We start from the raw sequence: 16,429 nt of genomic DNA on the forward strand, positions 1-16,429 counted from the left end.
TCGTATTTACAGATGGCATACACGTTTGTTATTAAGCCACATGAAATAAAACAAATAAGTTCAAATGCCTCTCCTAGGAAGTAGTGACATACGCCTAGCTTCTTGAAACGGGTCATATACCCCAGCCTGACCGTATAAAGGTAGAACTCCATATCAAAGCTCAACCAGACAGACAGGGTAACATCCATTTCATAATTTTCACCAGGTCTGTGTCTCACCAAACGGTGTGCGCCACAAACACCAGAAATATTCTCTCTCATCTTATCCACCTCTATACTTAACGCCACTGATCACTCCTTTGAGCGGTGCCCTGCTCCGGAGAGCAAAGCATGACACAGGCCGAGCCCGAGGCGTGTGACGTGAAGCACCTGCTGCCTCTGGGTGGAGGATACCAAAAAAAAAAAAAAAAAATTCCACTTCGCAAAACTTTGGCAGATGTAACAGTTCCCAGTTATTCCTTTACCCAACTTGAAACATATTGATCGGCCAAAATGCATGGATCCACTTTTTCCAAAAACCTCATTCCTACCTATTCTCCTTGCCCTCACTTTTCCTGGATCTTACAGTATTCAGTTGGCTTCTCTTTCCCGCCTTGTTCCACATCTCTTGCCATTTGTTTTTAACCAGTGTTATTATCAACCCCTTGGCTTCTGCTTTACTGATTGACAATTCCATTTCAACATTAGGATGTTTGAGAGCCTGCTTGGCGATAACATCCACCTCATTACCCTCTACTCCCACATGAGCTGATACCCAGAGGAAAATCACAAATCCCCTTCTGTCTCACCCTATACAAGCACAGCAAAATCTCATGCAATACATCTTGTCTGCTCCAAGACACAAATTAATTTAAGGAGTCAGAGAAGATGACTACCCTGTCTGGCCTCACCTCCTTCAATTACTCTGCAGCCAAGAATATGGCCAGGTACTCCATTGTTGTCACGGCCGTTTAAAGGAGTGGACCAAGGTGCAGCACGATTGGAATACATCTTTTAATTCCACGAAGAACACTTAACAAACGAAACGTGACGCCAACGTAGTGCTCACAGGCAACTAAACATGGACAACTACCCACCAAACCAACATGGAAAATGGCAACCTAAATAGGCTCCCCAATCAGAGACAACGATAAACAGCTGTCTCTGATTGGGAACCCACTCAGGCCACCATAAACCTACAACCCCTAGACAATACAAAATCCCCATAGATAACAAAAAACCCTAGACAAGACAAAAACTAAACAAACCACCCCTTGTCACACCCTGACCTAACCAAATAATAAAGAAAGCAAATATAACTAAAGTCAGGGCGTGACAATTGTGTAAACAGATACAGTAAATTATACGTTGCTTTTTTTGTCCCTGCTACCTTAAACTCAGGATCACTAAACGTGGCACCTGTCCTCCCTGTTTTAGGGTCTTTAGATCCATCTGTGAATATATTCAAGAAAGCATAGTACTGTGTTCTTAATGTTCACTTACAATATTTACTGGATGTACTTCTTCCTCACCAGCTCTTACCGTCTCAAGCAACCCTAGGTCTATCATTGGCTGAGGGAGCAACCAAGGTGGTATAGCAGGAAGAACCACAGAGGGGCTGAACTCCTTCCCAAACAGCCCTATTTCCCTCGTCCTGCCATTACCTATCCACCCAAAACTTTTTCAGTATTCAGATTTCGTTCATGTTCAGAGCACTCTAGGAGACCTTTTTTTGTTGGATGTGTAACCCTATGCCTTTGAAGATTTACCCAATGTGTCATGTTAGTTGTTATCTTCTTAACTTTAACAGCATCACTCCCAACTCTAGCTGCAGAGCTGCCACCGGGGAGGTCCTGACAGCTCCACAACATATTCTTGGGGCTTGAACCTGGATTAGATCTACTGTAGCTTTTTTCAAAGATGTCTGAGCTGCTGATCCATATGCTACACTTTCATAGTCCAGTGATGATCTTTACAGCACCATATATAGAATTTTAAACGCCATTCTATCTGCACCCACCCACACCATTCCTGAAAGGCAACGCATCACATTCAATATTTCTTTCCTTTGACAACTACTCTGTTGATATGCTCCGCCCATGTCATTCGAGTGTCTAACCAGACCCCCAGGAAACTGAAAACTCCCACCCTCTCCAGATTCCTTCCGTACATCTTCAGGCATATTTCCTTGCCAAGCTTCCTCCTAGTAAAAAACACAGTCTGTGTTTTCTCAACGGAGAACTTGAAGCCCCACATGAGGGACCACTGCTCCACTTCACTGATCGCTTCTTGAACTCTCCCGGCTGTATGGGGAATATTTATTATTCTCTTTCACAGCGCCCCATCATCCGCAAACAATAACCTACCAATATGTGGTCTCACCTGGGAGAATACATCCTCAATCATAATGGAGAACAACAAAGAACTAATGACACTTCCCTGGGGGGTACCATTATCTAACTCACAACTTTCTGACATAGAGCTCCCCACCCTCACTTGTATTAATCGCCCCCAAATAAAATCCTTTATCCAGTAAAAAATTCTTCCTCCTACCCCCATGATATTCAGTTTGATAAGTAAGCCTTCCTTCCATATGATATCAAATCAAATGCCTTCTCTATATTGAAGAAAATGGCTACCACCACCTCCTTATTTCCCTGTGCCTTCCATATGACTGACTCAAGGCACAGTACAGGATCCATTGTTCCCCTGCCTTTCCTGAACCCGCTTTGATCTGGTGACATTAGGCCTCTGCTCTCCAGGAAGTAAGTCAGCCTTTATGTTATCATCCTTTTCATAAGTTTACATACATGAGATGTCAGTGCTATCAGCCTATAGCTTGATGGAAGTATTAGAAGGGAATTTCCTTGGTTTCCATATTGGCACCACTACAGCCTGCTTCCAACTGTCAGGTAGTTTCCCTTCCTCCCACACCTTATTGTAAAAGCCCAATAATTTTCACATTGTAGTGTCACTGAGATGAGCCATCATGATGTAACACATCTCATCCTTCCCAGGAGATGTTACCCCAGCTTTAGCTATCACTCTCTTCATCTCAGCCAATGTAAAAAGGGGACTCCGGATGTGCTCCTTTGACTCGCTCTCTCCTATGCTGCACCTTTACAAATGGCTGGGCTAACATCTCTGCCTTCTCCATGTCTCTCACTGCAACGGTCTCCCCACTTTTCAAATCTTATTAGCATAATACAAAAATCCCCATAAAAATCTGTCAGTTTAAACTAGAGATGTTTTTTGTTGTTGCATTGGATGCGTCTCAATCCACCGTATCTGCCTATGTAACACTTCCGAAGCTGCGGTGAAAGGTGACAGAGCTAGAGCGGTGTTTGTCAGACCATGAGACATCACGAAAATTGGTATTCTCGCAAAATCGTCTGTACGAACGGTTTGGCCTACAAACTATTATGACCACGCTATGGAAAGATGAGACTCTCACGATGGTGAAATTGGTACAGCCGATCTGCCAACTTCTGTCTGTAGCGCCAAACAGTTTGGGCTACACAATAATATGACCACTATGTGGAAAGGTGAGACTCTCGCGAACACCTACATGTTCGTTGTTTTGCTCCAGGGCACCCACAGGCCTGAAGGTCCTGTTGATAAAATGAATGTAAGTACAGGGCAGAGCCCCACCTGTTTTGAGACCCACATCTATTTCAATATATATATATATATATATATATATATATATATATATAAACATGTTCTTTTGGCATTAATATGTGTCACATATCAGTTTGCAAACAATGTAAAAAAGATATATATAATTGAGTTAATAAAGCCGCATACAACCATGGTCTCTTTTTTGTTTTCTTGAGTAAGGCAGCTCCAAAATGAAGGTGTTTCAGCCTAGCTCAGTGCTTTATGTGGTGGTGGGGCGGGCCAGCAGAAAATAGGAGCATTGCATCGTGATTGGCTCAGTATTCTGTCACTCATGGGGACCTTGCTCAATATCCTAGCTTCAGTCGTCTAGTAAGAGTAGACATCCAAAATTTCAGCCCTTTGGGTCCTACAATAGAGTTATATTACAAGTGCCCTTCCAAGAAGGCTCAAGGTCATTGGCCACAGAAATTACGTCAAATCACGCTATATGTACTGTAGCTTTGATTGGACTGATCACTGACATCATTGTGAATCAAGTCTACTGGCAAATCCATTTTAATACTTGTCATATGAAGAGAAATAATGAAGAGAAAATATAGATAAAACGCATCGGTGCTCATCGGCCATTGGACATAAACATTACACAACAAGTTGGAAATCGCAAATTCAACAATGAGTTGTTTGGAAGGAATTGGTGACAGTGGCTAACCGCAAGCATTGCAATTGGGAAGTCAGACTGGGAAAATAGTTTTGAACTGTCATCCAACTCGAAATTTGCCAAAGAAGGACTGCCGCGCACAACAACGTGAGTCCAAAAATGTATTATATGTTGCTGCATAAATTATGTAATATGCAAGAGCGATATGGTCAGCCATATCAGCTAAACGAGGCTGAATGAATTGTTTCGCTGCCAGACAAGGCTCCGCTGATAGCCAGGTGTATCGGTGGTAAGGATTCACTCCATTGTGCTGGAAAGAAAGCTCTACTGTTGGAACAGCTTTATGTAGGCCCTAGATGTTTGTGGGCACATTTTGTTGCCGTTATAGTGCAATTCATGTATTGTTTAGTGTTGTGTTGTGTTGTGTAGTGGCTTTGCTGGATTGCATCTAAAATTGTGTGTGGGGGGGGGGGGGGGGGGGGGGTTGCCCCACCAAGATTTACATGCTAAAATTGCCACTGACTGTATATATGGAGACTGTTTAGTGCTAAAAATAAGGGGTTAAAGACACTTCAGAACAAACTTCCTTTAGATTTTTTGGGGGACTATTTGTTGTTTGATGTAGTGAATCTATTATTCAATGCATTAGTATGGGCTAATAGCAGAATGCCCCCCCCCCAAAAAAGATCAAATCATTTTTGTATATTTATTTGTTATACTTCAAGGGGTCTTAAAATTCTAAATAAAATAGCTAAAATATTCTTGGTATGACCTTCTTAAACAATTCCATATAGCTTTGCAGATTTTTTTCTGATCGGGGCCGGGCAACTTTGGTCTACTTATTGCCCCGGTCCCTCATAGGGACATAGGGACATCTCACTGGTCGTGGTGGGTGGGGCTGCAGGAGGGGGCAATAAGTAGACCAGAGCCAGCTGTTCTCTCTCTCGCGTGAGCATGCCAGATATTATGGAGGAATTGTGAGCTCACACAGGGGGAAAAATCATGCTCATGGGGGAAAAGCATGCTCATGCGAGAGAGGAAATGGCCACTTACACAGGAACCATGACAATAAAAAATTAAAAAGGTAAACAACCTAAGTAAACTATCTTATTTATCCATCATCTTTCGTAACGCTAGTCAAGGTTTTGTTGCATTCTTCTTCTTCTTTTATGGTATTAGGGTATAGTAGTCCATAAAACAATCGTTAGAGGCATATGCCGCCTCCTACTGTGCAGGTGGTAAACTATAGAAGAAAATATCCATTGTAGGAAAAGGGAAAAAAACGTCATCCTACAAAAATAGACATCCCACTCCTTCAGTCGCATTACAGTTCAAGTCACATACCTTGCTCAGGCTCAGGGCGTAACGTTCTTTGCAGGATTTCTTGCAATGCCTCGGCTGTAAAGTTCCAAAAAGCATTCTGCTGCATTCAAAATTATTCAAATTTTCTCATTCCCTTAATGTTAACCAGAACTTATCTAGAGCATGGTTACAATATTCTTAGAATATACAACATTAATGTTCTAGACGTGTTTTATGGGACTATTCAAGAACATTCATGTGTCCAATTTGGTGGGACGTTGATGGAATATTCTCCTAATCTACAGAAAACTGGACACATTAATGGTCTTTCAACGTTCCCATGAAAGGCGTCTAGAACATTCATACTGTATCTTATATTCTGAGAACATTGCAACAATGTTCTGGGTAAATTCTATTTGACATTTAGGCAATGGTCTCTTGGAAACATTCCTTACACATCACAGAAACATTCCTATGAAAATGTTAGTTAATGACCTAATGAGACTCTTAAGGGAACATTCTCTAAAGTTGTGGGAATGTTTGTTGTTAGCTGGGTGCTTCTTCTTCATGTGGTTTTCCGCCAGACTATATTGCTTTGTTGGGAAAAGGGGAATGGGAAAAAAGATATTGCACCACTATCTAACCCTACATATACACCACCATCCCCAACAAACCCACCACCCCTTCCCACTACTAACATATCCTACATCAGGTCGTCGACCTGTGAGGATGGAACCCTTTCTCTCAAAACCCCTAAAAGCACTAAAATCTCTCACACCCAAAAACATACCTGCTGGTGCTACTATCAAATCAATCTTCTGAGATTTCCGTTCCATCTGAGCAGTACAATTAGTGAACATAGCAATAAACGCCAAGAAACCAACCTTACTAAAACACAAACTATTCAGGTCACTTACTACTGGCTTAACTCACAGGGACCCACTCAGGCTCCCTCACCCTTTGCCCATCATCCTCTACTTTCCTCACTGTTTCAGCATATTACACATTCTGCTCTGCTCAAACCCTGGCAACCTCAACCTATCTCTCTTGCACCGGACACGTCTGATCCCCAGCAACATGGACATCCCCACAATTGTCACACACAGCTTTTTCCAACAAAACTACACACTCCTTTGTCCCATGCCCTCCTGCACACTTCTTACATCTCAGAATCTCCCACCTACACACTGCTGCAACATGACCATGCACTTGACAACTAGAACACCGTAGTGGGTGGGCTTGGAATAAAATCTCTCACTGGATAACTGACATGCTTTACATGACTTTATCAGGCAAAAACTCTGCATCAAAATTAAAAAGGACAGACAGGGTCTCCTCAGTCTCGTGCTCGCCAACGGTCTGCTTCGCACCAAACGGCGAGATCATCTTCAGTTGATACACATCGAAACACAACTCCACTCCAGTTATCAGTTCCTTCAGTGGCGCTCTGCTCCGGAGAGCAAAGCAAGACAGATTTCGTCCCAAGGCATGTGACGCGGACAGACAGAAAATCAACACCAGTCCACTTCTGGATAGTTTGACTGCGTTAACAGTACCCAGCTCCACATATGTGTCGGCCAAAAGATCCCCTTTGTCCAAGAATCTTATACCCACTGGGCCAGAGTCCTCTGAGGCATTATCCTGCTCATTGGGGTGCAGCTCGGAAGTCTTCATCACACCTGAAAACGCTGGTATCTTCATGCTCACTTTCGTCTGGTTCGATTTCTGAGCTTTCCCTAACCGATTCCATCTCAAGATTTTTAGGAAATGGAGCATGTAACCATCACTCTCGTAGCTGATTCATACGTGAAATTAGTAAGCTTGTATTTTGGAGACAAAGGTTTGTATTTAGCACCATTATTTCTGCCTCGTGTCATTCTCCACACTACCGTACTCCTCTGGGTGTGTATACCTGCTGCTGGTTTGTCATGTTAAATTGTGATTAGAGAGCCGGTGTGCCCTGGCGGACAGACTACAAACCAAAAAGTCTTAGCTGCACTCTTAGGAAAAAATGTTTAGATTTGTTCCTAAAGGTGTACAGTAGCTTATCACCGGGGTGGTATCCTGTAAGGTACGTAATTTGTACCTTTAGTTACAAGTACATAATTTTACCCCAGTTCATACCTCAGATAGTACCTTTCTTACATACGGTATACCCCACCCATTCAAAAGTGTGCTTTTAGAAAAAGTACATTTTGCCATTATTGGGAACCACCACAGTGACAAAGCCATTTGTTAACTGAAAGTAACAAAAAGGTACCTTTGACATAGATCACTTAAACTGGTACAACACTTCTACTCTTGGGTGGCCAAAAATAACTAACTGAAAACCACGCCCAACTAAACCACGCCTCCAGTATAATGTCCCAGTGTGCCTTGCCTTTTCGAGTGAATTGTAGAGTTACCACCCATGACTGTATTTGTTAGTGACAAAGACATGGTTGTTGAATTCATAAATGTTCCGTCCTGTGGCCTTCACCAAGTGAGTTCCTAGGCGAATGTTATCATTAAAATGAAACTCTTTATGACAATACATTACACATCTCAGAAGGCCTTATTTTGAGGCCTAATTTTACTCTAATACAGTGGCCTGAACCTCATGATTTACAGGCCACATCAGGCCTGCAAGTGGGGTTGCAAAATTCCAGTAAACTTTCCCAAATTCCTAGAAATCCTGTTTGAAGGATTCTGGATTTCCTCCTTTTCCAAACAGGATTTCTGGAAACCTGGGAAAGTTACATGAGTTTTCAACCTTACCTGCAAAACACATTATGCTGCCTTGCAAAGTGATGTGTAATTCCTATCGGAATCCAGCAAGAGTTAAGATATCCAACAGTTCACCCGCAACCTGCATTTAGAATGACTGCCAGGGTTGGAAACATTGTGAGGAGACTACCTAAGCTATTTAAAAACTCGAACAGCCATTTCATTAACAGGTGCAAAAAATCTAACTAATTGATGTTATTTGTCTTTGTGTAGCATAAGATTGATCAATCAATAAATCAATCAATCAATATACATGCAAAACCACAGATATTAAAAACTATTTTAAAAAGTCTACCTACAGTAGAGCATGCTGGGAAATATGATAATGATTATGGTACAAATTTGCCTTTTTAGAGTACCATCGCAGTGACAAAGCTGTTCATTTTAGGTGGCAAAAATGTATCGTTGAACCTTTCTTCAATACATTGCTTTTCTGATAAGCAAAGGTACAGATCGGTACCATCAAGAGTTGTGGGTACACAAAATATGTTTTTACCCAGGGAAACAGAAATGTACCTTCATCGTACATTGAAAGTGTGATGATTGTACCTTTATATTCAAAATATTGGGTACCATTATACTAGATTATCTGCACATGTACCCTAAAAGGTACCAAACTGTATTATGTGAGATCATATGTGTACCTCTGAAGGTACATTGTGTATTTTGATATTTTTGTACCTTAGGGAACAATACCTCACTCTTATTTCTAAGTGTGTGTAATGGACAGGTGATGGCGCTATTTTTCAAAAGAAAGTGTCGGGGCCACATCATGATTGGAGGCTTACAATTTTCTTTGTTGCAAGCAATATCTTATGTTGTAAAATGTCATGTGATGGTTTAAATGTTCTAAATTATTGGGCTGTGGGCCTATGTAACTGCATTAGCCATGTGTGACACGGTAGTAACCATCATTTTCGATCATGTTTCCCAGGGGACCCTAATTAGCGGTGAGCATGTAAAAGATTATAAGCACCCCAGTCCTGTTTGTACCTGGTTTCAGTTTGTACCTGAATGTCCTCTGTGTGTATTGGCTGTGCAGTGTTGCTGCATCGGTCATTTGTTTCAGAGCCATTTGAGAACCATGCTGTCTTGATCATTTTTTGGGGGTGTGGTTGAATGTTGGTTTATCTTTATCAGTCTTTGGTGATTTTAAGGTTGACAAAATCCAAGAGCTTATTGCTTTGAAAGGTTTGGAGAGACTTTGATGGCTGTGGGGCATTGCTAATCATCATCAGAGAGAAGAAGCGGTAACCCAACAGAAGAATACAGTGAGCAGATACACATGAAGACTTGACACAGGAAGTAGGAGGTGAACATCTTTTAATATTTTTCAGTTGTATTAAGATTGCGCCCATCAGGTTCCTGCACAGTATTGTCCCCACATACCGCTGCCCATCCATCCATTTAACACATAAACGCTACTAAAACAAGTTTGTTCCTTTTGAGATAGCTTAGAATTTTTGTTGCACAAGTTATTATATATTCTTTATTGCAGAGTTCACTTGTAAAAGGCAAACATTTGAAACGATAGAAATGACATGTTGACCTATAGTGGCTAGTAATGAATTGTGTTTTGTGTGTTTCGTTAAAGGGGGTTCTGAGCTCCCTCGTCTAACTGGGAAATGACAACATCCCAGTGTGTGTGATTGGTGTAGAATGCATGTGCCCTTATCAATCGATTTAATGTTGAAGAAAGGTTTGGGCACAAACGTCAATTTCACGTTGGTTCAAAGTCATTTTGTTGAAATGACGTGGGAACAACGTTAACTCAACCATTGTGTGCTAAGTGGGAAGAGAGTAAAAAGAAAATGCATATTATGATAGTCTCGGGTGTTTTCCTATTGGTGTTTAGTTTCTCTGGCGTCAGTTGGCCTTTAAGTGTGTCTGAGTCTGCTGTCTGTCGTGGTTTCTCTTCCTTGTTGCCCTTCTGCATCTTCTGTTGAGGAATCTACTCAAATTTGATATCCGTACTAGAGGGGGAGACATGGACAAACAACATCACATCAGCTATCTGACAAGGAATTGCTTGAATATGTGGTTGTTCTGTTCAATTCTTTCTTTTTTTTGAGTCCACTATCAAACCGTGATATCTTGTGCACTGTGCTGCAGTAGAATCTCTATCATCTTTAACTGGCATATTTATCCAAGTATGTGTTCATTTTGCAACACAATACTTTAGCCTAGCAAGAGGATACATTGTGTCGACATTGTGCACTTCTTTACTTAAGAGCTAAGGCTGGTGTAATTCTATACCTTGATTGCATCTCCTATGGGCAACAACGCAAAACATTTCTTTCCCGTGCAACAATTTCAACCCTTTCCCATTGTTGCCAAATATAGCTTTTGCATCCCTTGAAGAAGTGAACAACAGGCCTAAAACATGTTACATTGGGAGTGACCTCACCTGCGCTACAGAGGCATTTACTCCACTGGGCTGTAGTTCAAGAAATGCACAAACACATAAGATCAGAATTCTTATGGAAACAATTGGAAAATATTGAATCATTGGAAAAACTGAAATAGGCACGCATGCCAGAATATCATCACACATTAATCAGCCATGTCACACTGATAAACCACATAGTAGAGTTGTACTTACACATCTGCGGGTTTGGGGGACATCAATACCAAGGGGACTTCTACTCCGACATCACTGTGGCGAAACAAACATTTACATTGTCAGTGGGCAACATATAATCTGTCCAACAATGCCTCACTGACACACAGTATGTATATACACTGAAGAAAAATATAAACGCAACATGTAACCATTTCAAAGATTTTACTGACTTACAGTTCATGTAAGGACATCAGTCAATTGAACAATAAATTAGGGCCTAATCTATGGATTTCACATGACTGGGAATAAAGATATCGATCTGTTGGTCACAGATACCTTAAGAAAAGGTAGGATACGGGCGTGGATCAGAAAACCAGCCAGTATCTGTTGTGACCACTATTTGCCTCATGCAGCGCGACACATCTCCTTCACATAGAGTTGATCAGGCTGTTGATTGTGGCCTGTAGAATGTTGTCCCACTCTTCTTCAATCGCTGTGCAAAGTTGCTGGATATTGGCGGGAACTGGAACACGCTGTCGTACACGTCGATCCAGAGCATCCCAAACATACTCAGTGGGTGACATTTCTGGTGAGTGTGCAGGCCATGGAAGAACTGGGACATTTTCAGCATCCAGGAATTGTGTACAGATCCTTACGACATGGGCCGTGCATTATCATGCTGAAACATGCGGCGATGGCGGCAGATGAATGGCACGACAATGGGCCTTAGGATCTCGTCACGGTATCTCTGTGCATTCAAATTGCCAAATTGCAATTGTGTTCATTGTCCGTAGCTTATGCCTGCACATACCATAACCCCACTGCCACCATGGGGCACTCTGTTTACAACGTTGACATCAGCAAACCGCTCACCCATACAATGCCATACACGCTGTCTGCCATCTGCCCGTTTACAGTGCCTGCCTCGGATTCATCGGTGAGCATTTGCCCACCGAAGTCGGTTACAATGCCGAACTGCAGTTAAGTCAAGACCCTGGTGAGGACGATGAGCACGTAGATGAGCTTCCCTTCCCTTCCCACTATTTCTGACAGTTTGTGCAGAAATTCTTCGGTTGTGCAAACTCAGTTTCATCAGTTGTCCGGGTGACTAGTGTCAGACAATCCTGCAGGTGAAGAAATCAGATGTGGAGGTCCTGGGCCGGCGTGATTACACATGGTCTGTGGTTGTTAAAGCCGGTTGGACGTACTGACAAATTCTCTAAAACAACATTGGTAGAGAAATGAACTCAATTCTCTGGCAACAGCTCTGGTGGACATTCCAACTGCACTCTCCCTCAACCTTGGAGACATCTGAGGCATTGTCTTGTGTAACAAAACTGCACATTTTAGAGTGGCCTTTTATTGTACCCAGCACAACGTGCACCTGTGGAATGATCATGCTGTTTAATCAGCGCCTTGATATGCCACACCTGTCAGGCTGATGGATTATCTTGGCGAATGAGAAATGCTCACTTACAGGGATGTAAACAAATTTGTGCACAACATTTGAGAGAAATACGCTTTTTATGCATATGGTTCATTTCTGGGATCTTTTCTTTCAGCTCATGAAACATGGGACCAACACTTTCCATGTTGCGTTTACATTTTTGTTCAGTATATACATGTATGTCATATATCAACTCCGGTTCTTACCTGGCTGTTAGGCCTCCCAAGAGGCCTCCGCTGGAGACCAAGAGGTTCACCTTGATTTTGTAAGAGACCATGATTCCCTGCATTCCTTTATCCATGCCAGGACGGATGCTAGGAGAGGGGAGGACAGGACAAGGATGGGTTACCTCAGGCATTTAAATGCAGTACATGTTTTTTTTAATCATCATCTACAGAAGGAGAGGAGGGTGTGGTTGAGCTATGTCTTGGGGAACCCACTGACTCACATTGTGGTGGAAGCCAGGTTGGTATCCTCATCCTTTAGTCTGCCGTCCACGGCCAGACCACGCTTCTCTTTGTTGTTGGACAGCAGAGGGATCACCGTGAACGTCTTCTCCAGGGTGGATTCACCTTTTATTTCCTCCCTGCACAGGACGACCACACAAACAGGAAGTTGTGATCCACCAACAGTGAAAATCCAAATATACTTTATTATTGTTTGAGTTGAGTATTGGGGTAAGATAGACATAAGGCTTAGTAATTCTAGATTGCAGTAGTAATGGAATGAATGTGTTCTTGACTTACGCAAATTCCTCAGTAAGAACCGTCTTGGAATATTTATCAGACTGGTAAAGCAACACCTCTGTTGTCTGCTCAACTGGTCAGAAAGAGATGTTTCAGCCATAATCAAGATTTGAAACACATGTACAAACGCAATGAGAACTCGTGTCACAACCACTCACCTGTAATTTTTATTTTCTTCACCACTTTGGTGGTTTCATTGTTGATTTTGACATTTACAGGGATTGGGTCTCCATGGAAATAGAGCTGAAGGTCACCAAATGAAAGCAAACATGTTCAAATCAAAAGGTATCATACAGAATGACCCATCAATAGAAAACTAGCACAGTAATCAATGTTCTCCTAGGCTTACAGAATAAAAGTCTACAGGCCTACCTCCTTCTCTATGGAGGCCTCCAGGTGGACTGGCTTGTCAGACATCATGAAGTTCTTGCTGATATCAGCCTTTGGTCCAGCAGCAACTTTGCCTGGGGCAAACTGGATCTTGCGAATTATCAGACGGCAAGTGTCCCTGACAGGAGAGAGGAAGAGAGGGAGAAAACCATCAGAATACACAATAATCTGATTCCTAGCCACAGCAAATGGCATGTACTGTACAGTTGTGTGAAATTTGTGGCATTCCACTAATACATACTTCTTGCTAATTTTCTCATCAGGGTCATCTGCCTCCTTGGCGATGTATGCTTTCACCTCATAGTCAACACCACAAGACTGCAGGGGTAGAAAACATTTGTCTTTAATGAAAGGTTTAAAACGAGAGATTGAAAGAGCGAGAGAAAGAGAGAAACTAACGTACCTTGCCAGCATCCTCTGGTGCAGGCTGAAGGCCGACTGAGCATGGCAGGTTGGTATCAATCTGAAATGGACAGGAAGGAAGAAGTGATGAGATGTGAATAGATACAAACCAACAGTCTAGTATGTCCATTCCCTGAATGGGAATGTCCATGGTGACAAAGCCTCTGATGTGGTTTCCAACACCGTCTAAGAGAGTGGACCGTAATCACACTTTGTGTGGCTGAACAGTGAGCTCTGCACTGACATATTGTGGGATGCCATGTGAAGGATGAGATGGAAGGCAACACAGTGAGACTCACAGTGAAAGTGAAGGGATGGCCTTGGTCCCCACATTTCTTCAGGAGGGCCTCCTGCATGGGGGTGTTGGCTGGTTTGGTGTCAACAACAGGGTAGATCTGCATCCTTTTAACCCAGATGTCTTTTCTGAATGACAGTCCGATCACATCCAGGTCGTCACTACCATAACGGAAGGCGCATGCCAGATACACCCATACTGCAGAAAGATAGGGCTTCGGTATTAAGACTGAACCTCGATTGGTTGAATGTGACTTCATGCATGTTTTCAGGGTTCAATAGATACAGTGAAATCAACTGAATGTTACCTTTCCTGCCTTCAAGTTCAGCGGGGTCTACCTTGATCACCCCATCTGCAAGAGAAGATGTAGATATAACACACACACACACTCACATTTACACTACTCTGTAAAGAGCAGTAACGCCTAAAGATATTCAGAGAACTTTATAACACACCGACAATGTCAACACTCTCCACATGGTCCACAAAGTCTCTCTTCCCCAGGTAGAGAGCAATCTAGGAAAAAGGGAAAAGGAAAGCAAGAGGTTACTTCCTGCCTGACATCAACACCATATGGATAGGTCTAATCTCAGTTATCTTGATGGAGCCGGAAGAATCGCAGTACTGTATACATATAGGTTGGCTCTGTTGGAGAAAGCCTATGGATTCCTGCTCTGTTAAGCGATAAGTGCATCAGAGCAGGCCCTGACCAGTGTGTCCCTCAGTGATGATGTCAAAGGGGGTTCTTACCGATTCGTTGCCGCTGGTCTTCTTGTAGACTCTACAGAGGGAGGGTGATAGGAAGAGTTAGGAGTTTAGATTCTAGATTGGATTCAACAAATCTGTTTCATGGTCGGACATCCCAGTACGTTGCTTAATTTATAGTGACCTACCCTAACTGGCCTGTTGTCAGCTCCAGTTAAAGGATGAGGCCTATACTCACTTGCCCTCCCTCCATCCCTCCCTCCTCCCACTGAGGCTCTGGATGGATTAGGACCCAGGGTGGCATGGGAGCCGCTGGCATTACTGGTACAACCCCCTAACTTCACATAACACGTATGCAACCATAGATCTGTCTGAAGGGGAACCTGACCTACAGTTTGCTTTGATCTGGTTACAACAGAAACATTACTGAGGAGTTGTTGACAATTACTTGGTTTGCATATTCATTTTCTCATATATGTTGTTTTCCAACGATATCTCATAATGGCTCCCGAGTAGCGCAGCGGTCTAAGGCACTGCATCTCAGTGCAAGAGGCGTCACTACAGTCCCTGGTTTGAATCCAGGCTAAATCACATCCGGATGTGATTGGGAGTTCCATAGGGCGGCGCATAATTGGCCCAGTGTTGTCCGGGTTTGGCCGGGGTTGGCCGTCATTGTAAATAAGAATTTGTTCTTATTTTTTTAATTTTATATAAATAATAGAATCCTATCTATTCCTTTTCTATTTTTTTATATCAGTACTATACCATCAATATAGTGTGCATCGCTTGTCTATTTACTTGCGTCTTTCCTTGCGTATGCTAGGCTCTGGGCTGTTCGTTTTAAACTGCTCTATTCCGGATCTAATCCAGAGATGATCTGTCCTAATCAGGATTTATCTGGATCCTCTTAACATAAAGCCCCAGAGGTGTCACACAGCCCTGATAGCCTTAGGCAATGTGCTATAGGTTAGGTGTCAGGGAGAGTTGGGATGTGCAAAAAACTAATTTCCAATTCGCACATCCGTATTAATACACACTTGTACATGTGTGAAATAGGACAAATATAAGCACCCACCTAATTATTATTATTATAAATTTGCCATCGTTGTTAGTTGATGGGTAAATTTAAAAGATACTCACTTTGCCATGTCTGTGGTGAATTGGATTAGGTTGTCTGTAGAGGTAGACAAGAATGGTTAATAAGCCAATACGGGACAGCATTACAATATAATAACAAGTACAGTACAGCTCAACACAACAGAAAAGGCACTGTAACATTTTCCTAAATAAGATCGCAAATACGTGATATGGTGAAGCTGGACAAAGGGAGTAGAAAACAAACGAATTAGTCTTTGATTTGTCTAAACCAGTGTAGCTAATCTCTAGGAGGGGAGATTAACATAACGATGCACTGGTCCCCTAATCTGAGTTGAGGTCAGATTAATCCCCCAAATGGCTGTCGTAACAAATTCAAGTCAACTTCATAGAAACACTGTTCAAGATGCTAACCCTCCCGGTTTGTCTGAAGTTCTCCATAAGTGGACTTAACCTATCAG

General features: G+C 42.4%; 1 protein-coding gene across 1 annotated transcript; it reads right to left on the reverse strand.

The window, feature by feature from the left end:
* Positions 1-290: 290 nt before the first annotated feature.
* LOC120046994 (arrestin-C-like) lies at positions 291-15,192 on the reverse strand. Its single transcript, XM_038992542.1, has 15 exons — positions 15,112-15,192; positions 14,919-14,951; positions 14,624-14,684; positions 14,476-14,520; positions 14,173-14,366; positions 13,875-13,934; positions 13,713-13,789; positions 13,454-13,589; positions 13,240-13,324; positions 13,082-13,154; positions 12,784-12,921; positions 12,542-12,649; positions 10,928-10,981; positions 6,444-6,471; positions 291-377 (listed from the first exon to the last, which is right to left on the reverse strand). Exons 1-15 carry the CDS (start codon positions 15,190-15,192, stop codon positions 291-293), a joined length of 1,260 nt encoding a protein of 419 aa, XP_038848470.1.
* Positions 15,193-16,429: the final 1,237 nt, after the last annotated feature.

Source organism: Salvelinus namaycush, chromosome 5, assembly GCF_016432855.1.
Source record: "Salvelinus namaycush isolate Seneca chromosome 5, SaNama_1.0, whole genome shotgun sequence".
Taxonomy (NCBI): Eukaryota; Metazoa; Chordata; class Actinopteri; order Salmoniformes; family Salmonidae; genus Salvelinus; species Salvelinus namaycush.

What these genes read in the sequence shown, in the direction of transcription:
- LOC120046994 (XM_038992542.1), bottom strand. Translation starts at nt 15,192, where the DNA reads ATGCCAGCGGCTCCCATGCCACCCTGGGTCCTAATCCATCCAGAGCCT. An exon ending in AACCTGGCTTCCACCACAAT is followed by an intron (nt 12,650 to 12,783) that starts GTGAGTCAGTGG and finishes CCCCTCTCCTAG; the next exon opens with CATCCGTCCTGGCATGGATA. An exon ending in ATAGTTTGTGTTTTAGTAAG is followed by an intron (nt 378 to 6,443) that starts GTTGGTTTCTTG and finishes TCCTCCACCCAG; the next exon opens with AGGCAGCAGGTGCTTCACGT.